The sequence below is a fragment of the Gekko japonicus genome, unplaced genomic scaffold (genome assembly GCF_001447785.1).
Source record: "Gekko japonicus isolate JY-2015 unplaced genomic scaffold, Gekko_japonicus_V1.1 scaffold626, whole genome shotgun sequence".
Taxonomy (NCBI): domain Eukaryota; kingdom Metazoa; phylum Chordata; class Lepidosauria; order Squamata; family Gekkonidae; genus Gekko; species Gekko japonicus.
The window spans coordinates 712,138-737,014 of record NW_015170911.1 but is presented as its reverse complement, the minus strand read 5'-3'; the positions used below and the strand labels follow the sequence as shown (position 1 = coordinate 737,014).

Genomic DNA, 24,877 nt, shown 5'->3' with positions numbered 1-24,877 from the left:
CATGACTGGTTAGGGGGATTATAATCCTGCTCTCCTTGTCCAAATCTTGTATTATATTTGCTATATCACATTGGTTGTCTTTCAGTTCCAAGATATATCTTGAATTCACAGTGCTAGTTACCGTGCAAGAAAAATCTGCTTTTGGTGACTTCAAGTAAAATGAATTAGCCCTGAAATTCTGAGGGATGCTGACGTATAGATAAAGAAACTGGGTCTCAGCCTCATTGGTCCCTGGATGGGATTTCAATCTAATCTGTTTTAGTTGGCAACTGCATATTTCTTTCCAGCATTTTATGATTTCATAGTGGTTTACCATTATGTATGAATAAAGTTCTTTTCAGTCTGCTTCCATAAGTTGATGTTCTGCTCCAGAACGAATCAGTGAACTTGATTTATGCCTGATGTCCAGGTTGAGAGGTCATACCAAAGAGCCAGTACTTCTGACAATGGAACAGAGTCTTCCAGTAACACCAGTGCTACATCTTCTCCTTCTCTGTTTTCTGACCCATCTGGGACCGAAGCGGAGAAGTGTCCAGTCTGGGTTGCTTCTACCATGCAGATCTTTCTGTTGTTACGTTTCCAGTGTGATAAGTTTATGCACAGTTTTATACAGTTGGGAAGGAATGGTGTATTCATTTGTTTCCAAAAGCTTCTGAATTGTGAGGCGTGCCAATTTCTTCCTACTCCCGACACCTCTCTTTTCGTGCTTGTTGTCTGTAGACCAGATGGTACCCTGTACCCTGTGCTGCCTTTACCTTCCCTTCTCCTCTCCCTCCACTACTTTCTCCAGTCAGTTTAACAAGTTGAACCTGAACACGAACCCTCTTTCAGTGTTTGCTGATTGGCCAATGTATTTTTGGAAGCTTGTGCATTTCATTTTGGAGGTTGGCCTTGAGGAATCTGAAGGCTATTGTATAGCAGTGGGGGTTTGCCCTGGGTTCTGATGGAAGAAAACAAGTCCTGATTCCTAAACTTATAATTTTGCTTAACATTGGATTGTTGTGCTGGTGATTTGCTTCATGGAAGACATTCCTTCAAGCAGTGCTTCTGTTCTTTGAATGATCTGACTGGTGAGGGGAACAGAGGCAATAGGGGTCTGACAGAGCTGGATTTTGAGACTTGCGCTTGAGCTTGGAGTTGCAGATGGCATGTGTGTTGAAAACCTTTTTGCTGAAGTTTTGTCATAGAGTAGCATTTGAAAAGACAAACTGGAAGAAAGGCCGTGTGAGTAGACTTTGGGAACACTCATGCTTTTTTTCCCCCATCAGGGACCCGGCTGATAAATTGCAAGATTCAAATGCTCCTGAACCAGCAGAGCATGTTTGAACTTTGTCCCTATAGACAGACATTTTTCATGTAGGTGATGAAATATTAAGAGCCTACACCATTGGAGAACAAAACATCAATTGTGCAATTTTCTTCTGCTGAAGCCACCATGCATGTCCTCCTTGTGACCTACCCAGACAAAGCCTAGTGAAGCTTTAATTGTAATTTACAGAGTATGAAAAGCATTCTTTCAGAGGAAGCTTTGTTCCTCATGTTTCCCAACACCATGCTTATGAAATACCCATATAAGCAAAACCCTTTTTTTGCCGTTTATTATTTATGATGTACTCATTAGGAGATTGAAAGAACAATAATGCTGTCAAAGAAATGCTGAAGGCTGACTGTATTCAGTGATTCCAAAAAACTGAAGAATTGGGGGTTGGGAAGTTTGGCTTTCACCAAAAAAGAAGTCCTAGCCCATATAATGGTTGCAAATAAGCTTCCACATACAGGAGAACCAGTGTGGTGTAGTGATTAGAATATTGGAATGTTATTGCGGAAACTCCAGGTTCAAATCCAGAGTTCGCCATGAAGCTGATTGAGTGACTTTGGGCCAATTTCATCTGCGTCACAGGGTTGTCGAAATGGAGCAGTAGAGATCCATGTTGGCTGCTTTCTGTTTCTTGAAGGGAAGGATGGGGTAAAAATGTATGACAGAATGAATAGGGTTGCAGTTATTATAAAGTGTGCTTATTATTATTATAAAGACTGTAAATATTGCTGTTGTCATAAAGGCTTCAGTGCTTTGCTTAGCTCCTTTTACCTACTCAGTACTAACCAAAGCAGAATAGATTATACATTAGATAAAAATGTACCTTGCATAGTTTAGAGTTTTGTTAGTTTAGCCCATTTTTTAAAAACCTAGATTATAAGTAGACCTGGAAGTTTTCTTCGTTTCTTTATGCAAGATATATCACGTCACCTTTCAGTTTCCTCACATCAGTGAATTTTATGGAATACCATGAAAAAGCTTCAAGACTTTGAGTTTACCTGCCCTTTACATGTGAGTTTATGCCATTATTAAAATCCCACATTCACTAATGTGTGGTGAATAAGTGCAGTGTGTGTGGAACTTTGCTGTGAAAGCTGAGTGTTGTCCTAGAGTTGTAGTCCCGGAACACCACACCCAGGTTGCATGAGTCAGTGGTGGTGTTACAGGGTGTGTACATGAGGTGCGGATTGTAACTGAGGTTACCATGGTGATATCTAAACAAATCTATAGTTCATTCTCCCTCCCTAGTTCACATTGCTTTTCAGGAATAGGGAGATGAGTATTGTTTGACAGAAGAACTTATGCTAGGGAGGACAGGTTCCTACAGAATCTTTAGCAATTTCTGAGTACTATACTAAACTATGCTAGACCTTGTGAACATCCAATTAGTACGGTAAAAAGCCAGAGGCTTCCACTTGCAGGAAAATTGGGCCTGTGACGGACTGCACTTTTAAAAGTTCTAAAAGTGCTGTATAAACAGATAAAGGACTGTGAAGGGTTCATTCATAACCGAGTCAGAGAGCCATGAGTGATAGGCTGTTCCAAGAGATCTGATTGATTAGCATCAGCTGAACAGAGAAAATCTTCTGAACTGGATGGTGAGGCAAATTCAGCCTGATTTCAGCCCTAGCTGAGAAGAGTTGAGCACGGACAGTTTCAGAATTCAGCCCTGATTGAGAACAGTTTAACACAGACGGGAGAATTGGGGGAAAGTTGTCAAGGAAGTTTGGGATGTTGCACAGTGCGTTTGAAGCAACTTTCCAGCACCACCAGCCAGCAGGACTTTCCCAGCCGCTCTAGCACTCCAGCATTCACTGCAGAGCAGGTTCTTCCGTACACTAAAGGAGTGCATTTTAGAACTTTGGCACCCACTATTCAATTATATATAAGGAGAGATATACACTCCACTGACAAACTGCTCCGCCAAACACCATATCCAAGAGAAGAAAAATACAGAGCAGTACATGTCCACTTATATACATTTGAGTGTCCAGTCAGCTTCATGCTGAGTCATAATTACTGACCTCATACCTTATCTGGTCTGAACCAGTCAGGACTTGTTATCAGCAGTTTGCCTGCTGTCACTTAGATCCTCATGATCTGACTGCTGGATATTAACAACCAACATGGGAAGTAGGTGAAGACTCCCATTCTGGCCAAAGAAAGGGGATAGATTATCTAGTGAGAGAAGAATTTCCGTACCCAGTCAAACAGAGACTTAGCTCTGAAGAGTGAAGAGATCCCTCATCTGGTGTGGTTAGAAACTGCCTTTGGAGACCTTAAGAGTCAGTTAAAACTCAAGACAAATAGTGGTGTTTCAAGACAAGGAGTTTGGGTACTGGAAAGAGTATACCAGCCTTCTGGAAACCAAAAGAGTTACCTCAGAAATTTTCAACCCCTGATTTCAACTGACCTTTCCCCTCTATGTTAAACAAAATATTTTGTTATTTTTGAATTTCAAAATGCCTCAAGTGCCATTTAAGTTGTTTAAGTTAAAGGGGAGGATGCATGATGCTCCCCTCAGGTTCCTGGGCTGAGCCAACAGCCAAAATATTGTACTGTGACAGGGTGGGACAGCCAGAGTTCTTCATCAAAGAAGAAAACACATTACTAGGGTGGCTCAGTCAGTAAAGGTTTAAAGAGAAACGGAGGGAAAATATTGCCTCTGAGGGAGGAAAGTGGATGGGGGGAGAACCCAGTTAGATCAGAACAAGATTGATACTAGAGATGCTAGTCCTGTTGCTCTCCCACCTTATAAAGTAACTGGTCCAAATGCCAGTATTGAGAGGGATGTTATAGTTCATTAAGAAACTCCTTGGGCCTCACCAGTTATTTTAGTTCTGAAATCAGATAATACAGTAAGATTTTGCATTGACTATCGAAGGTTAAGCAAGGTTACAGTCCCAGATGTATCAAAGGTTAAACAAAGTTACAGTCCCGTCCAGTTTGGTGTAGTGGTTAAGAGCGGCAGACTCTAATCTGATGCCAGTGGTAGATGAACTGGAGGAAACCATGGGGACTGCACAGTTCATTTCCCCTGTGAAGAAATGCCTTTTTTCCTTGGAGTTGAAATGAGCAAAATCTTCATTTTGTGTCTTAAAAGTTTTTTTCCCTCTCTGGGCAGAGAGCAGGCAGGAAGGGATGAGGTCAGTTCAGTTGCTTTCCAGATGTATCTCAGCCCCACTTTCATACAAATGCTAATAGATCTAGTAGGAGAGATAATGGGTGGGTCAAGCTCTCCCCCTTCCCCAAGCAAGGAACAGAGATTTGGAGGAATTAAATACTAGAGAGGCTTCAGGAAGGAAAATTCTAGAGGCTCAGGAAAAGCTTTGCTGATCTGGTCAGTGGGTGGGAAAAAGAGAGGTGATAAAATTCAGGGGAGCAAGGAGGAAGGTCTCTCTTGTGCGGAGTCCATCAGAGCAGGCAGAACTCTTAACTGAGGTCTGGAGGAGGCAGCCATTGGCCATGCAGTGGATTCATCAGCTGAAGGAAGGTTCAAGGTAATGGGAACTCTGTAGAGATCTATAACATAAGTTCAGGGATCTGTCCTATATTTTTAACATATGACAGGGCATGTATACAGAGGGGACTGAGGAATTACATTTTACCCGTTTCTTTTTAATTCCTTGCTCAGTCTGGTGCTGTGCTGAAAGTATGCTTGTGAACATTTTCTTTTTAATTAATACTTTATAACTTTTGATGTTCGTAGTGGTTCTCTGTACTACATAGTTCTCCACCATCTTGGACACATTATTTTAAATGAGCGCTGGGGGAAGGCCGGCAGTTGGGAAGTGGCTATTCCACGAGGGATGTGCAAGGCAGTAAACTGTCCCCATGGTGACCAGGCGCTGGGCAGCAGGAAACACAGAGGCAAGGCCCCAGAACTTGGGAGGGAAGCAGTGGGCAGTTCCTACAAAGGTCAGGTGGTGGTGGTGGGTTTCCAGAGAGATAGAGAGAGAGACGTCTCTCCAGGTGTAGAATAAGGCCTGCAGGCTTACTGCCACATCCACGGTTGAACTAACAAAAGGATTTTGGCAGGTGGCCATGGATCCTAAGGACCTATCCAAAACAGTTTTTGTGACTAGAGAGGGATTCTTTGAGTTCATGGCCTTAGCATTTGGTCTTAGGAATGCCCCAGCCACTTTCCATAGGCTGATAAGTTGTTAACAGAGTTAAAAGACTTTGTTCTTGCCTATATAGATGACATCACCATCTTCAACCAAACCTGGAACAAACACCTCCAACATCTGGCAATTGTATTTCAGAAAATCACGGAGGCAGGATTGACTGTAAAAGCCTCAAACTGTCAAATAGCAGTGAGTCAAGTGAAATGCCTAGGTCACTTGGCGGTGGAATAATCAAACCTGACTCAGGCAAGGTGCAAGTTATACAAGAGTGGCCTAGACTCATAGCCAAAAGGTAGATCAGAGCATTTATAGGGGTTGTGGATTATTATAGGAGGTTCATTCCTGAATTTAGTTCCATCACTGCTCCTTTGTGTGAATGCACAAAGGAATCCTTTCCCGATAAGGTGACTTGGACACAAGAATGCCAAACTGCATCTGACACCTAAAAAGGGACTAACCTCAGAGCCAGTGTTAAGGGCTCCTGATTTCGTGAAACACTTTACCCTTCTACAGAGATGCAACTAATGTTGGGATAGGAGCCATGTTAAGTCAGTCTAGGGAGGATGGAAATCAACATCCCATCCTTTACCTTAATAGAAATTTGATGGAAAGAGAGCAACACTTGTCTGTGACTGAGAGGGAATGTTTGGCAATAGTGTGGGCCATAGGTAACTTGAAGCCATACCTATGGGGAAGGAAATTCACTCTGTGCACTGACCATTCACCGTTGCACTAGTTAAACCAGGTGAAGAGTACAAACTGTAAACTGATAAAATGGAGTCTTCAGTTACAGGATTACAATTTTGACATCGTGCTCATAAAAGGGAAGGAGAATGTCATTGCGGATGCTCTCTCCAGAACCACTTAAGGATGGAGGTTGTTGAAACAGGTGGTTGATGCATTTTGAATGTTGCATATATGTTGGCACAATATGTTTAACTATTGGTGTTAAACAGAACGGTAGTATGCACCCACCTGCTTCACTCATTGCACAGGAGAGGCTTGTGAGAACCTCCCCTGAAACAATTAACTCAAAGGGTGAGACATGTGATGGACTGCACTTTTAAAAGCTTAGAAGTGCTGTGTAAACAGATAAAGGACTGTGAATGGTTAATTCTTCACAGAGCCAGAGAACCTTGAGTGACAGGCTGTTCCAAGAGATCTGATCGGTTAGCATCAGTTGAGCAGAGAGAGACTTCTGAATTGGATGCTGGGAAGAGATGCAGTGATTGGGATAGTATGACAAATTATGATTTGTAGCAAATGTGAAAGTGATTAATTTTCTGAGCAGAGCAAGAGACAGAGTGTAAGCCAGGAGCTTTCCAGCACTAATTCCCAGAATGGCAAGCTATGTTAGTGAATATATCCTTTATACCAGGTAGGTGACTTGTGCAGTATGAATAAAGTACCGAGATGATAACACTGTGCAAAAAAGCCTGTGATAATTGGGTTTAAAAGTGGAGTTTGACCATCTAGTGATATGTCGCTACATAATTTGGAACCTTTTGGTTTTGTGCAAATGTATTGGAAAATATTGAAATGAGCTTTTGCACTGCTGGGCATCTCAATTGTCAGATCAAATAGGAGGAGAAACCTTCCTGTGAAATAATGTTTTTATAACCAAGCTGCTGTTGAAGCATTCCTTCCAAAACCTCTAGACAGTACTTCTGGTTTTTATTGCTCTAAAAGTGGTGTTTTCAAAATTCCAAAGAAAATCCTTACGTTTGTTTTGATATGGTTTCTTCTTCAGGGGCTTCAGTTGAATTTGTAGTTTTTATGGAACCCTGTTTTTGAATATTAGCAGGAGAGACCCTTTGCTTTTATACAAATTCCTATTATCTGGTTTTAGAGAGCACTGCAGCTGTGTTGGTCTTCAGTAGAACAGCTAGATTCAAGTCCATTTGCACCTTTGAGTTGGAGATCTCCACTTCTACTTGTGTCTGACTCTCAGCACCTTATGCCTTGCAACTCTTGTTCACCTTGAAGGTGCTAATGGACTTGAATCTGTTATCTGATGTAGTTGTTGAGTGGCAATGACAAAAAGCTTTGTGGTGCTTAAGATGTAACAAACAAAAGGCATTCCTTTTGAGGCAACTTTAATTTTAATTTCATATAAGACACACATTTTTTATTACATGGCATAGGTAGCACTCCTGCATATGACTAGGCATGTCATAAATCCCTGGTATATGGGGATTTATACCTATGTGCAATGCTTCCTCTAAGCTGTGGAGTCTTGTGAGCAAAAATTCTACTTTGTGAGCTACTGGCATTAAGGTTTGGCTACTGCATAAATTAGTTTGCTCTGGAGCCATCCTTCCTAAGACTAAAATGCGTGAGCTGGAGGCTAAAAAACTATAAGCTAGCTCACATTAACACTGCCATGTGTTCATGTAGCTAAGAAAATACACACCTAAAGTGTTTTTTGCACTTTTAGATCCCTGCCCTACTACAGCAAGACAGCTAAAGGCCATTTTTAGAAATATTTCTGGAGCTATTCAGTGTCGGCACTATTGCTTCTACCAGTTTTTTAATTGTGTAGCAGATGCCAGAGACAGAGTATGGTGGAAAGGTGAACTGTGAGATGGTGGTCAGATTTGCTGATGTTGCTGCTTCCTCCTTTTGGTTGATATATGTCAATTTTTCCTGAGTACAAGCTAGATAACTGAATTTGAATGGTTCACTGGTTCACTGACAAAGTGGCAAGGTTAGCCAGTTGCTATTTATTGGGAGCAGCCCTGTACGTTCCTGTTCTGTCCATTACGTCAACAAGGTGGCAGATGATACTATGTGTTCTGGTGCTTTCTGTTTCCTTCTCCACATGTACCAGTAAAGTTCTTCTTGAATAAATAGGAAGGAAAGGAAGGGTCCCAGGTTCTCTGATTGAAGACCCGGCTTGTTCAGGTTTGTATGTGTGGTTTATTTCTTGCTGACATTTTTTGTATAGTGCAGATGTTCCTTAATCTTAATCATAGATAGTGCAAATGCATTTCACACTAAATCTTTTGGGAGCAATGTTTTGTTCTCCTTTACCCCAGACACTTCGGTGTGAAATGCATTTGCACTATCCAAATGTGCTTCCCACTGAGGCTTTTTAGACATGTTTGTTTTTGCCGGTAACTTGGCTTGAGGTGTGTGGGAGATTTTCTGCAACATCAGTGCAATCCAACTAGTTTTCCACTGTTTCAAAAAAGGGAGGAGGGAGAGATGGCTGCCTAAACCGTAAGCTCCGCTGAACCCGATCCCCATTCAACTCCGATATCAAACATAACGGCAACAGAACAACACAAAATATATGGAGAAAGAAACCTTGAAGTCTACCCAACCCTCAGTGAAAAAACTGAAAAAAGATAAAAACAGGTTAGAATCCCCAGCTACGATTACAAATTTGAGCCCTGACGATCGAACACCCGACAAAATGGCGACCGTCATCTCCGAGGCCGATAAAATCGCGCCCATTACCACAGCCGATTTAAAAGAGGCGCTGATGACAATGGAGCAAACATTTTCCACACATGTTAATTCAATGTTTAAACCCTTATACGATCGCCTAGAAAATGCCGAAAAAAATATAAAAGAAACTAACCATACTGCGGAAATGGCCATTCAGAATAGCATAACTAACCATAACAGTATCCAGCAAATGCAACAGGCTGAGGAAATTTTAGCTGAAAAAACCATGAAGCTAGACCTGACTCTGCGGCAGAACAATTTAAAACTGAGAGGGTTGGGAGAAAATATAGAGAAAAATGGAGATTTAGCATTCCACCTCTCAACATGGCTTGCGCAAGTGGTGGGCACCGAAGGAGATCAGTCTCCATTAATTACAAAAGCCTTTCGACTAGGACCTACCACCCTACTAAAAACAAGACCTTCACGAGACGTGATGATCACCCTCATGGATGGTAGATTCCGGAAAAAAATCCTGTCGCATGCACGGAGAAATGGTCACTTGGACTATCTTAATCAAAAAATTGAAGTTTATCCGGACCTTCCCCGAGAGGCTCTGCAGAAGCGACGTGAAATGAAACAGACCACCAGCATTCTAAGAGAAGCAGACCTTAAATATTCCTGGATTACACCTCTTATCTTGCAATTCACATTCAAAGGAAAGACGCACAGAATTTCTGACAATGAAGAGGGCGTGAAGCTGTTAACTTACCTCAATATCAGTCCGACCATGGAGTTTACCAATCAAACGAACAAACGATGCCACTACGCCGCCCACAACATCAGACACACAGGACACGGAGAACTGACTTTCTAATACAACGACCATCAAGACTGTGGCCGAAGCCTAATCCATCATTAATCTCCATGGAACTGACTCATTGCCAGCTACTAAGCCCAACGATAGCTTCACAGTGCTTTCAAGCAACATTGAGTGCACGGAACAGATATGGAAGAAATGGAGAACGAACTCCCAGCCATAAAGAAATTTGTGACTGCCATCGGAACCTGACTGTTTTGCTTCTTACCCCTGAGCCTAAGTTTTGTTTAACGTTGTATTTAGTAGGTATTTGAATGCCGGAAAAGGCATCCACACTGTTTTATTTTTTAGTATTACTCTTTAAAAGAGGCTTTGCTAAGGTCCCAAAAAGCCTATATCATTAAAATGGAAATTATCAAAACTAGTTCTTCCATGTTAATGTTATGCATGAATCACCTCATGAATTTCCAGATATTTAACTTTTTATAACGTTGCTGTTTTTACATTTCTTGTTTATATATCTTTCAAATGGAGTTGGGGGGGGGAATTTTGCTTGATTTACTAACTTCACATATTGTAGTCTCTTCTCTGGACAAATTGCTGGGGAGGTTTCTTTGAAACCGAGGATAGGGAGTTCCCCAGTCTTCCACCTCCCGATTTAGGGAGGTAGAAGTGCAGAGACAGACTATAATCGAAGTTTTATTTATATTTGAGCACATATTGTTTTAGTGTTACTTTTTAGTGATAATACAAGGTACTATTCAGACTTAACTACACACCTAGTGTTCGACTCTTCACCAAGAAATCTTAGTACCACACATTCCAATATATCAAACACATAATCTTTAATTCATTGTCGAATTAAATCAATTGAGAATACATAATAAGAGAAAGGCAGGGAAAATTTACACACACATATTAGTAAAAAATTTCATATCTCTAAAGTGCCGGTTGTACATATTTTACTGCAATAAAATTTAAAGCTAATTTAAAAAAGGGGGGAGGGGCCCTTTTCCCACCAACAAAGGCTATCCTGAAGATAATTGGGGGGGGGGGCTTGCATAAACAAAATCCGCATGGCAAAGGGTCTGTAATAAGGTCAAGAATTGGGAGAGACTGAGTAATCTGGCTGGATTCCACCCCAGGTGTCCCTTTTAATCAAGGTTTGCTAACCAGCCACATTTATGTTTTGCTCTTACATCATAAGTTTTCGGTGTTTGTTAAAGCTGTAAGGTATCTCTGCTTTTAAAATTAAATTATTCGGTTTGATTTGTATCCTGCCCTCCCCTGCAAGCGGGCTCAGGGCGGTCACAACAGTTACAAAAAATATCATAGTTAAGAATGGGGATTATTAGGAAGGGTATTGAAAACAGATCAGCCAATATAATAATGCCCCTATATAAATCAATGGTGAGACCTCATTTGGAATACTGTGTGCAGTTCTGGTCACCACACCTTAAAAAGGATATTATAGCTTTGGAAAAAGTGCAGAAAAGGGCAACTCGAATGATAAAAGGGTTGGAACACTTTCCCTATGAGGAACGGTTAAGGCGCTTAGGGCTCTTTAGCTTGGAGAAATGACGACTGAGGGGTGACATGATTGAGGTTTATAAGATTATGCATGGGATAGAGCAGGTAGAGAAAGAGGTACTTTTCTCCCTTTCTCACAATACAAGAACTCGTGGGCACTCAATGAAATTGCTGAGCGGTCGGGTTAGAACGGATAAAAGGAAGTACTTCTTCACCCAAAGAGTGATTAACACATGGAATTCACTGCCACAGGAAGTGGTGGTGGCTACAAGCATGGACTTCTTCAAAAGGGAATTACATAAGTATATGGAGCAGAGGTCCATCAGTGGCTATTAGCCACAAGGTATAGATAGGGACTCTGGGGCAAGTGATGCTCTGTCTTCTTGGTGCTCGAGGGGAGGTCAACAGTGGGAGGGCTTCTAATGTCCTGGCCCCACTGCTGGACCTCCTGATGGCATCTGGTATTTCTGGCCACTGTGTGACACAGAGTGTTGGACTGGATGGGCCTTTGGCCTGATCCAACATTGGCGTCTCTTATGTTCTTAGTCAGCAGGATTGCTTGATTCGACAGTGGGAGGGCTTCTAATGTCCTGGCCCCACTGGTGGACCTCCTGATGACACCTGGTATTTTTGGCCACTGTGTGACAGAGTGTTGGACTGGATGGGCCTTTGGCCTGATCCAACATTGGCAGCTCTTATGTTTTTATGTTCTTAATATTAAAACATACAATTTAGAATCAGATGAAAATCACTTCAATAGGATGGCAGACAAATTCATGAGAGTCCAGAATGCCTCCTCTATGGGCGCAGCTAGGTGTTCAATAGGCGTCCAATTTGCTGGAGAGTGCTGTGCATTCTATAGCACCAAGGGACCACTAAGTAGGGCAATATGAGCAGAGGAGGCTGAAATGGTTGGATGTCCACTGCCTCAATGTACGAGTATTTTCATGATACATGGAATATTGACTGATGTGTTTAAAAGTTAAATTCAGACAGTCTTGAATAATTTATCCCTTTAAAGATAGAAACCAGTTGTTATTACTAACAAATATAGAATGGTGAGAATTTCATTGTAATCTATGTCCAAATATCTGAGTACCTTATTTAGTAATAGTGTAATGTTGAATAATCCTGATTTTCTTAAAAAAGCAAATAAGTCAGCAAATGATTAATGCCAGTGTAATTTAACTAAAACCCTTTATTGATGTTCTGGGATGCAATTGTTCTAATTTTTGTAGCAGAATACTTTTTCGTTTTGGGATAACGTGCAGGTGACAGTGTTTCCAATAGGCCTATAGATTTTGTTGTTACAAACTGGGATATGAAATCACAGAAGTCAACTGAATCTGTGACTGGGTTATTTTTCCTTCCATTCAATGGTAAAAAATATGATTCATTTAGTATTTTCAGGAAACACTGGTCCAGGGAAGCATTGTTAATGAAAGCCAGTGTGGTGGTTAAGAGAGTTGGACTAGTATCTGGGAACCAAGGATTCAGATCCCCGCTTGTGCTGTGGAAGCTTGCTCAATGACCTCGGGCCATTCACACATTCTCAGCCTAACCTACCTTTTGTGAGGATAAATTGGAGGAGGGGGGAATGGTGCAAGCCTCATGGAGTCACCACTGGGGGAAAAGGCAGGGTACGGATTAATTATATGTAAAATAAATAAAAATATTGGAGAGCGAGAGCACCTCCCTCTTTGCAGAGAGATTACCTGATGACATTCCACCACACGGAATCAAGTTATTACATATGCAAGTTATTAAATATGCAGATTTATTAAATATGCAGAATGGGGGGGGGGTAAAAATTCCACCTCATAGCAAAGTGCATACCTAGGCTTTTGGTGTTTGAAGCAGGTTCTGGATGTTGAAAACATGTTGATTTCTGGCACCACTTTTTGGGTGTGTGTGTGTGTGTGACATTTTACTACTCCCAGATATGTGAATTGTATTTGGGATGTATTAATTACTACGGGCCAAATTCGGTTAGCTTTTCCCCTCAGAATTGTCAATAATGATGTCTAATAGGCTTAACTAGTGTGTTGCTCTTCAGTGAGGCAGCTTCTGAGATTTCTGCTTGGACTGTAATTCTCAGTACTGCAGAAATGCATACTGTATCATGACTTTTCTCACTGCACACTTTTGTCTTTGTTTAAAGACTACTGAGGGCCTGTCTTTTTTTGCACCAAGGCTTGATGCTTACTTTCCACCCCCATCCCAGGTTCATATTTTGATGTCACCTTAAAAAGTACATGCCATCTGTTCTGGTGGTGCAAAGTGCCTCTGACTCATGGTGACCCTATAGGGCTTTCAAGGCAAGAGACATTCAGAGGTGGTTTGTTATTATCTGCCTCTGCATAGCAACCCTGGTATTCCTTGGTAGTCTTCCGTCCAAATATTAACCAAGGCCGACCTTGCTTAGCTTCTGAGGTCAGGTTAGCCTGGACCAGCCTTTTTCCAGTTACCTTCTTACAGGGCCTGGAGGGGGCCTGGGAACAAAGTCTGAGTCCAGTGGAACCTTTAAGACCAACGAAGCTTAATTCTGTATGTAGGCCGACTTCGATCTCCCTGGAGCCTTCTTGCAGTTGTCCTGTAGCTGAAGTCCATGAGATCTTCCACAGTTTGCACGTATTACTGAGCCTCTGTTCTATAGAAGAGAAGAGAGAGAAGAGATTGGATTTATACCCCGCCCTTCACAACCCAAAGGTGTCTCAGAGCGGCTTACAAACTCCTTTCCCTTCCCCTCCCCACAACAGATGCCCTCTGAGGAAAATGGGGCTGAGAGACCTCTGACAGAAACTGCTCTTTTTCAAGAACAGCTGTGCCAGAACTATGACTTGCCCAAGGTCATCCAGCAGCTGCAAGTGGGGAATCAAACCCGGTTCTCCCAGATTAGAGTCCAAGCACTTAACCAAGCAATCTTACAGGGCCCGGAGGGGGCCTGGGAACAAAGTCTGAGTCCAGTGGAACCCTTAAGACCAACGAAGCTTAATTCTGTATGTAAGCCAACTTCGATCTCCCTGGAGCCTTCTTGCAGTTGTCCTGTAGCTGAAGTCCATGAGATCTGCCACAGTTTCCACATATTACTGAGCCTCTGTTCTATAGAAGAGAAGAGAGAGAAGAGATTGGATTTATACCCCCCCCTTCACAACCCAAAGGTGTCTCAGAGCGGCTTACAAACTCCTTTCCCTTCCCCTCCCCACAACAGATGCCCTCTGAGGAAGATGGGGCTGAGAGACCTCTGACAGAAACTGCTCTTTTTCAAGAACAGCTGTGCCAGATCTATGACTTGCCCAAGGTCATCCAGCAGCTGCAAGTGGGGAATCAAACCCGGTTCTCCCAGATTAGAGTCCAAGCACTTAACCACTACAGCACACTCTCCCAGCAGAGGGTTTCTTCTCTGATACAGATCCAAAGGCACTGTGAAGCCTCACTGATGAAGTAGTCTTTTGAGGGCAATTGAACTAAATCAAAGTGATCTTTGTGCAAGTGAGTACTCATAGTGGAGTTGTGCATAGAGACATTTTATGTCTTGGTAATAATGGTCTTAATATGCTTGCGTGGCTTTGGCTTACACAGTCATTTGTAAGCTGCCTTGAGTCATTGCTGATAGTGGGAAAGGAAGCATATTTTAATGAATATTTTGCTGGTGTTGCTTGGAAGTGGCAATGCCTGAAAAACATACTGCTTGGGAAGACCTTGAAATGGAGGTAATGTATCTTTAAAGAATACTTCTCCAGTCCTATAAATGACAGAATGCAAGATTCAACTAGAAGAAAATGATAAAGTTTAATATGTAATGTAGCTGTGTTCTATTCTATGAATGGAATTTGGAACCAATGCAGCCAGACAACAGGTTCCAATCAATTTGAGGCATACTGAAGACTGACCTATCAATTTTGTTTATTTGAAATACCTATTAGCCTCCCTTTCTCTCAGAAATCTGAGAGCCAAAGTGAGTAGTAACAAAACTTTTTTTAAAAAAATTACTCATTTATTATATGAATCCCATACAAGAAAAACCGCACACTAGCCCATCCAAATACAGGTAAACCAATTAAACATCAAAACAGTCAACCTTCAACAACAACAACAAAAAAATAGGTAGCCAAGCAAAAACTAGAAGGAAATTGAATCTGTGTAAATTGGGTTGTTCGGAATGATATCCTGTTCAGACAAAAAGTACATTAGAGGGAACCAGGTTGCCACAAAATTATTATAAGCTTTCTCAGAGTATGGTTGCAATAGTGCCAATGGTAACCTTTGCCATAACAAATAATACCAAATACGACTTAACCAAGTATCGATGTGGGGTGGCAAAGGCTTTTTCCAACGGGCAGCTCAACTATATTTCTTGCTGTAGAAAGTAAAATAGAGATTAGTTCATGATGCTCTTTATTTCCTACTGGGGGGGTTGGTATTCCAATTAAAAAACCTCAGGAAGATAATTTAACTTTACACCTGTAATCAAAAGAATATTTTGGTGAACCTGTTTCCAAAAAGATGCAATGGTTGCGTAGTAACAAACAACTTAAACAGTAAAAACTGGTTGACTCTCTCCTCTGACTAAAACAGTCAGGTTATTTCAGACTTCAGTGATGCCCAATGAATCATAGATGAACAGATCGGTTGGAAAAGTAACTGGTTTCCTTGTTGGCTGGAAGGTGTTGCAGAAATGGAGTGCTGTTGGTTTTGGCATTCAACAGTTCATAATTTGTGTCAGCGTGTTATATTGGGTGCTGCTCAAGAGCCTAGCATGAAAATGTACATGACATTAGCTTGTACTGTAATGCCATCAGACACATGCCATGCCATGCCATGCCAATTTCAAAATACACTTCTTGCATTCTAATTTCTTGGCTGAGTAAGAAGATACACTTATAGAACTGTGATCTTGACTAGAAAGTTTAGCTTCTTAGCATTGATGCATGAAAGGTCACGTTAGTAGACCTCTTCTATTGATAGGGTATAGTTAAATAAAAGTAGCAAACATATCATTTGTGTGGTTTTTATGATTTACCTACAGATTTTATGTACAATGTTCTGTCAAATCTGAGGGAGTTTTAAATTCAGTAAGGGATTGCCTTCATGCCAAAAATGTTTGGCCTCCCCTGATTAGTTGTAAGCCTGTGCCCCAGGATTGTATGTGTAACTGCATTTGCAGAACACTACTAAGACGCTGAACTGCAGGCTGTGGAAGGTCGGTAGTTCAGCAGTTCAAGACCTGGGTGCCGCATGACGGAGTGAGCTCCCATCTCTAGTTCCAGCTCCTGCCAACCTTAGCAGTTCGAAAGCAAGAAATTGCAAGTAGATAAATAGGTACCACTTCAGTGGGAAGGTAACAGCGTTCTGTGCGCCTTGGTGTTTAGTCATGCCGGCCACATGACCACAGAAACGTCTTCGGACAGCGCTGGCTCTTCGGCTTTGAAATGGAGATGAGCACCGCAACCCTAGAGTCGGATTCGACTGACTTTCGAGCAAGGAAACCTTTACCTTTTACTACATTTTTTGGGCACATGAATCAGACCACTGTTCGGTTAAAGTCAGTATTGGCAGTGGCTCACCAAGGTCTCAAGGTCTTTCATATTGCATGCCACCTCACTCTATCGTTTTTAAGCAGCAGCTGGACAAACCTTTGTCAGGGATGTTCTAGGCCAGGGGTGGCCAAACTGCAGTATAATGTGCAGCAATATACACACACACATGTCTGTCCTGAAATCATTCAGCTTGGCAACATGGGGCTTCTATTACCTGTTTTCGTTTGGAACCCAAGGGCTTTGTGGCATTGGTTTAATCTTTTGAAGTCACTGTTCAGGTTAGGGATTTTTCAAATTATGTATTTATTTTTATACTGCTTCTCTTTGGCTAAGAGCTTGAAGCAGTTTATGTGAATGAACAATTACATCAATTAAAACAGGTACATCAATTATATCAAGTAAAATAGATGCAGAAATATAATAAATATCCAATAGCACCTTGTAGAATCGTATAAAATAATACAAATATATGACCAGTCTAATCCCATTCCTAAAACTGTAGGTGTCTCTGCAAATATTGTAATACCCACAAGCCAGCTGTACTTCACAACAAGGCGATATCATGAACTGGAAGCATGCCAAAGTAATTCTGCTTTACAGAGACTCTGACTGATTTCGCACTAGAGCTGCCTCGATGTTGCGCCGCCGTTTGCCCTGATACTATTGGCCAATTTCGCACCCGAAGCTGTGGGGCTGCATTTTGACTCGCGACTTCACCCGATTCCCCCCGCAGTTTCGTGATCCTGTTTTTTGAGGATCACGAAACTGTGGAGGAAATCGGGCAGTTGACCAATAGTATCGGGGCAAACGGAAATCGGGGCAAACGGAAATCGGGCAATTGACCAATAGTATCGGGGCAAACGGCGGCGCAACATCGAGGCAGCTCTAGTGCGAAATCAGCCTCTGAAACGTCATCGTGTCCTGTTGGACACAGACATCTCTGACAGTTGCTGCAAATTTCGCTTCGAACATGCTTGATGGTTGTTTGCTGTGTTCAAAGGAAGCAGTCAGATGTGAGCCGATCACTTTATCTCTTCAGTTTGTGTCGAGCAGCTGCAAATGCCTGCCAAACTGGTTTGCATCAGATTCTCCCTCAACTGGACATGTGCAAGGATGCTGCCGATTCAAACCAATTGGCAGCCATTAGTGTCACTGAAGACTACTTAGCCAAACACTCAGGGGTAGGATTTTATTGTTACTTAGTATTTGGTAATATCTGATCTGTATGATTCTTGAGTCTATTTAAATAATTGTCTGCTGAGCATAGCAGTTATGAAACAAAGATGGGGAGGTAACAGACCTCAATTGGGCTGTATGAGAACCAGCGTGTGCTAAAAACCAACTGCACTATACTGTGTGGGTAGTAAGGAATACAGGGAAGCAGCCTGTCGAACACTCACAAACAGGTAGAACGATTGAACTGATTGTAAAAAAATTGTGTCTCTGAAACTGGTGAACACGGCACAAGCCAAACTAATTGGGTGTTCAGATGTGCTTCTGTCCTTGCATGAAGATGAATATGAGAGAGAAGCTTTTAATTATTACAAGTCTATATAAAGAAATGTTAATTAATATATAAAGGTAAAGGTAAAGGTTCCCTTGCTCGAAAGCCAGTCGAATCCAACTCTAGGGTTGCGATGCTCATCTCCGTTTCAAAGCCAAAGAGCCAGCGCTGTCCGAAGATGTTTCCGTGGTCATGTGGCCGGCATGACCAGCGTTCCGTGCGCCTTGGTGTTTAGTCATGCCGGCCACATGACCACGGAAACGTCTTTGGACAGCGCTGGCTCTTCGGCTTTGAAACGGAGATGAGCACCGCAACCATAGAGTCGGATTTGACTGGCTTTCGAGCAAGGGAACCTTTACCTTTTTATACTAGATTCAAACAGGAATTTAAAATATATTGGGTAAGAACAGAAACCAAGGTTTCTATAACTTATCGCAGGAATGTGAATTATGGGTTAATGACTAGAAGTAATGGATGGAAATGTGAGCAATGGAAAGGTTTTTCCCTCTTTAAAGTCTGAATGCTCTCTTATGTGAATGGGGCAGGGATAATTAATTTCTCAACAGTGAGGTCTATGTAGTGGCAGTGTAATAAATTTTAGCGAAAGCTATGGAAGCCCATGCTGTGAGGCACTTGAAACTAGACAGAAGAGAAGCATTCAAGAATTTAACAGTAGAGAATAATCCCATCTTGGCAGGCTGAGTGGAAAGGATAACCTGTTCTTTCCATCTCTATATTCTTTCGCAGTTTTATATGTATTCTCAAAGGTGATGCCATCCATTCATTTGCAGTTGAGTAATCATTTTAGTGTGCTTTTAAAAAATTTCTGCAGGCAAGAAACACTGGCCTTATTCGGAATTTGCTCTCTTTTTTGTCCAGGTCTGTACATGTCAGATAGTTCTATGCAAAGTCATGTGAGTAAACTCTGGTTCACACAGAGGTGTGTGAACCAGGCTTTTGCTTCCTGTTGGTAAATTACCGGGGGTTCAGTAGCATTACTATTTTAGTAGCTTCTGTCTATACAGAATTCTAATCATGTTTAAAGTGTTTAACAGACATTAAAATGCTTTTGGCATCTCTGTGCTACAAGAGCTATGCTTTGATGATTCCAAAGTGGCTCCAGAAGCACAAGGGGAAAATATGTGGGGAGGAGCCCAGTGATAGTTCGACAAGTTGATGTGATTTAATACTGTCATCTCGCTGTCTATTAAATGAGCTTTCCAGACTGTCTGGTGTTCTATGTGGTGGGGAAACCTCAGGTTTTTATTTTCTCACCCTGTCTATAATTCCAATTCCTGCTTTCCGTGAATAGAAAATTTAAGAATGTGATACAGGTAAAATTTAAACGTAGCTGTACTTTTGGCTGCGTGGAGTGGGTGCAGTTTTTCCGTGAACCGAGTACAGGACGGTTTTTTAAAATCAGTTTCTTCTGCTCCAAGCCTCCCCTGCCCTCCCCACCTAGCCACTGCACCAAGAAGGACTTGGTAGGAATTAGTTTCAGAGGGTTGCCATGTTGGCCTGCAGTAGAAGAGCTATGTTCAAGTCTCGTAGTACCTTGAGAGACCAACACGATGTTTGGGGTATAAGTTTTTGAGAGTCAAAGCTCCCTTCATCTTGTTAGTCTTTAAGGTGCTACTGGACTCGAATTGTGTTCTGTCATTCTTCCGTGGGCAGAGCAAGCTTCACAAACTTGAGTCCTTTCTCAGGGCAACTTCTACTGGCACTCTCCCCGGCCCACATGAAGGGTTCTGGAGGATCCATCCAACCTCAGTGATGGCTTCTTGGAGGCAGGGAAAGCTGATAAACACTCGCATTCATGGAAACATTGGATACATTCTAGTATAAATAAAACAATTAGATTAATAATCCGAGAATGAAGAAAATAGTTATGTTTAGAAACTTGATTTTAGCTAGCTGTGATATGTAATAGAGGCAGCATACAAATTAAGCATACGCTGAAAATTAGGGTGTGTATTGTGTTTCTCCTTGTTGGTAAGACATTTTATTTTCTCTGAGTTGTTCTCAAACCATTTATTTTACCAGACCTATTTTTTTCTGGGATGGCTGTAATATACCTAACTAGTAAAGATGCTGGGTTGGATTCTATTAAACAGATCCTCACACACAAGTGGAGGGGATGCCCCCCCCCCACACACACAGCAGACCTTCCCAACCAGGAGCAACATTTCAGGTGGCATTTTGAGCTGCTTCAGTTGGGAGGAGGTGGGGAAGCTACTCTTCTGTGCACAGAATTGGACAGAATCCAACTGTGCCTCCCTTCACTAGATCTTCTGATTTTCCTCTGCTGAGGCTTCCCTCAAGGGAATAAGACAGCCTTCAATGGAGGATAAAAGCCTTTCTGATGGATAAAAGCCTTTCTTTGTCGAGGGAAGTCTTCTTGTGTTGGAAGAAGCTTTGGTGAGAGGGAGATAAGATCCAGTCCACTGTCTTCAGCTATGTTATGGTTTGAACTTCCAGTTATAGCTCGCAACTGCTGTGGAGACCAGTAAGTACAAGGATGCATAGCGTATCATGCTGATTATAGCATCAGATTTTATAGCATCAGATTTTATCATGTCTCTGACCCCTTTATCTGTTTTGTTGCATGTTGTGCTGTTGCTCCCAGGGCCACAATGCATGAAGAATTCTGCATTCACATTTCTCAAAACATGAGTTTTTTTCCATGGGCAGATATGAGATGGAGCTAGTTGAGGTTTGGGTTGTTGCCCTGTGTGTGCTGAGAGCTGGTCTTGGCATGGACCAGGCACACACATCCTGCCTCCATATTTGCATGGAGCTGGATCTGTGAATTCCAGCGTCTACTGGAGTGGCTGCCATTCTCCAGTGAGGTCACATGACTTAACCTTTGAGAAGAAGTGTAAGAACATCGCTTGAAACCTTGCCCAGGTGCTGTTAAGTCTTGACGGACACACTTCAGAGAGATAGTTGTTTGAGTCTCCTGCAGTCAAAATAATACTCTTGTGGCACAGCAAAGACTAACAAATTTGTTGTGGCACAAGCTTTCCTGAGCCATAGCCTACTTTGTCAAATGGGCTTCAGTTTTATGTATCTCAAAAAGCGGGTTCTGGTTCACCAAAATAAGTCCACAGTAATGTTGTCAATGTTCACAGTGCCAAAGACCATTTTGTTTTTTGGTTCTTGGAAGGTAATTGAAATGACTAATGCTTAATCTTTTGCCTTTGTGATCCTGCAGTTGAGTGAAGGAGGCAAAGCTGCCAATGCAAACGTGGGAATAGGTGATGTGGTTCTTAGTATTGATGGTATAAGTGCGGATGGCATGACTCATCTGGAAGCCCAGAACAAGATCAAGACCTGCTCGGGCAAGCTGACTATGAACCTACAAAGGTACAACTTTAGCAAAAAAAATTATAGTTCTGTCTTTGAAAAAGATACTTTTCCCCCATAATGTTTTTTTCCTTTGCTAGAGTCTTCCCTCAGACATGATGTGATGGTAATGAGAGTTTAGTACTCCGGGGAAACCATCAGTTCATATTTTTGGTTTACCAAACTGGTTGAGCAGTCATTTCCCCAGTGTGTTGTCAGAACATAAAGAATGCCTAAAGAATGTTTTTCTTCAGTTCCATATTAGCAAAACTGAAGACTTCACTGTTTCCTAACCTAGTGCTGTGTTAATAACATTCCCTTATAACAAAATCTTGTATCCTGTCTCTTTGTTTATATCAAAGAAATGATATTACTGGAGCTGTTAAGGAAAAAAAATGGTACTTGTATGTGTGGCATAAGCAGAGAAATTGTTAACATTACATTATTACCTAGTGCATAAAAATTAAACCCTCCTTGTTCAAAGGGTTTTTTCCCCCTATAGGGCCACTGGATAGCGCAAATCAAGGTTTAATTTTAAGCCTGGGTGGGTAGGATCCAGTTCTCGACAAAAAGTGTAACTGCAGTCGCCATGAGGAAAGCAAAGCAGAGCCAAAGAAAGCTGATATTCAAAATTTAATTTGGACTCCCATTTCTAGTCAAAAACATGTTATGAAATTCCCAACATATTTCAAAATTCTCCCTTCGAGCAAGTGTTAAAATTAAATGCAAGTAAGACAGGAGAGCTCTGCTTGTGCGAGGAGATTCAGCTCCCCTGTTTTATTCGAAGAAGACATTAAAAACGTTTTGGTTTTAAGAATTTCTAAATGCACCAGGACTTTTATATGTTGTTGTTTTAATTATTATTATATTTTATTTATAAACTGCCCTCCCCCTAAGGGCTCAGGACGGTGTACATCACTATCAAATGTACAGAAACTTTAAAAATACAATAAATAATTACAGTTAAAATCAATAGACATTGGGGACCGCTGTCTTACAGTCTGTTTTTGCTTATTGTCTGGGAGCATGTAACACTTGTCTGGAAAATACCAATAAATAATCCCAAGTCTGTTTTCCTCCTTTTCTCAATACAACTGGGAGGTAAAGTTTGCTTATTGTCTGGGAACATGTAACACTTGTCTGAAAAATACCAATAAATAATCCCAAATCTGTTTTCCTCCTGGCCACAGCTTTTCTCAATACAACTGGGAGGTAAAGTATTCAGTTCAAAAGGTATGGTTTTCAGGCAAGTTTGTTCCTGCACTGCTCTTTTCTCAAGGTCACTAGTACAAAAACTTGAATGAATGAGAATCTGTCCACTGGAAGGGTCTTGCATTGTCAATTGAGCTCCAAGCAAATGCTTCCACAGTAGATTCTGAGGACCCAGCTACATGTTACGTCTGCCACATGGTTCCCACAGGGGTTCACTGCCATAGGACAGTTTTTGGTTACCTGTGGGAACAATTTAGAAGCACTGCAGGGGCCTGAGTCTATTACCTTGAGTGTTCAGAGGCACCAAGGCTCTTGGAGCAGAGGCGGCCTCACACTTGGGGAGCTTAACTGCAACCAGAGCACAGCAGCTGCTTCCTCCAACTCAGGGGTCATTTCGTAGAAAAAGAGCTAGGGGAACTCATTAGCATAACTCATTAGCATATGCCACACCCCCTGACATCACCGGAAGTGTGTCATAAGGCCACACCCTTGGAGAGCTTAACTGCAACCAGAGCACAGCAGCTGCTTCCTCCAACTTAGGGGAGCCGGGTGAGGAGAAGCTATCCTTGTGAGGCAGAGACCAGCTAGGCCAGGTGCACAGGATAATAGAGGGAAGGGCTAGGAATAAGAGAGGAGGAAAGAAATAGGTTTTGACTCAAGTGGACTGGATGGGGAAAAGCAGGAGGGGGGGGAAGGGGCTTGGATTGGAGAGGTGGGTAAAAGTAGAGCTCGTGAAGCTGGCCAGGGAGGAGGTGCTCAGTTGACAGGAGGCTAGGACACCTGCAGGCAATGAGGTAACCCAGAAAGCAAGATCCTAGGAGACTCTTGTCTTTCTGAGGCTGGTTGAGGCTGGAGGGAACACAAGTGGGACAGAACCAGAGCATTGTGCAGGGGGTTGGACTAGATGACCCTGGCGATCTCTTCCAGCTCTATGATTCTATGAGAAGAGCCCATGGAGCACCAGGAGGGCAGTTGCTTTGGGTGTAACAAAAATAAACGATTGGCATAACTACACAAACAACCATTAACCAATGAGGCTAAGGTCTGCTTTTCCTTAGACCTGTTGGTAGCTAAGAATAGACAGTGGCAGAGTATGCTGTCTCTCGTATCTGTTTTTATGTGTCTTCCTTAACACCTGGTACCCGTTGCAAGCCCTGACCTGGATAGCCCAGCAGAGCCTGATCCCCCTCGGCTCTTGAAAGCTAAGCAAAGTTGGCCTTCCTTAGAGGCAGGCAATGGCAAACCACCTCTGGACATCTCTTACCTGGAAAACTCTACGGGATTGCCATAAATTGGCTGCGACTTGACAGCACTCCCCCCTCCCACCTGCTGCGAACATGTTATTGAGATAAGTTACTACTTTTGTAAATGTGGTTCTTGCATGGTGTTCCTGTTCTATGACTATTTATTCATTTGGTGTTAAGAGATAATGAGAGTAAGTCAGCCGAGCACAAAGAAGTATTTTACTTTTTTTTTTGGCATATGACTCCTAACGTGATTTGCTAGAGGAATACATTTCCTAGGGAAAGTTGTGGGGTTTTTTTTTTAAGACTTGCCATGAACTTGTAACAGCTTATAGAGGAAAGAATCAGAACTCCTGGTTTTTAGCTGTTGTTAGTGCCTGGTATGGAAGATCATTGGAGTGTTCTGCTGATAGCGAATGAGTCAGTGTGTGAGCCCCCAAACAGGATGTGAGTCACTTGTGTCTGCTACCTGACAGCTGGAGGCAGAGGCAGCTTATCACCGGATTAAGCAAGCAAAGATCAAATAAATTGTCCTCTGGTTCCAGGGCTGGCATCTTAGCATTGTCTAAGAGTGAAGGCTATCTTGTGAGGTTGTGCCAGTTTCCAATCCCATATTCTCCCATCTGTTTCTAATCCTCTTTGGATCCGGAAGCTTTAGACAGAGTTCTCTCAGAACCAGTGCCTAGGAAATATTTTCCTACTACTGTGGTTAATAGCACAGCACACTTAGGCTGTGTACTAAACTTTTGAAAAGTAGTCTTGAGCATAGTACTAATGGCAGCTAGTTAATTAAAAATTAGAGGACACAGCATTGTTGGCTGATGCATTTATTTAAAATGTCCTGGAT

At 42.1% G+C, this 24,877-nt stretch overlaps 1 protein-coding gene across 5 annotated transcripts in view; it reads left to right on the top strand.

The window, feature by feature from the left end:
* PDLIM5 (PDZ and LIM domain 5) overlaps positions 1 to 24,877 on the top strand; it is a 171,965-nt gene that overhangs the window by 34,176 nt on the left and 112,912 nt on the right. For all 5 annotated transcript variants that reach the window (XM_015418687.1, XM_015418688.1, XM_015418689.1 and 2 more), the window contains exon 3: positions 21,444 to 21,595. In XM_015418687.1, coding sequence (XP_015274173.1) covers positions 21,444 to 21,595 — 152 coding nt within the window. The remainder of the gene's footprint in view (positions 1 to 21,443; positions 21,596 to 24,877) is intronic.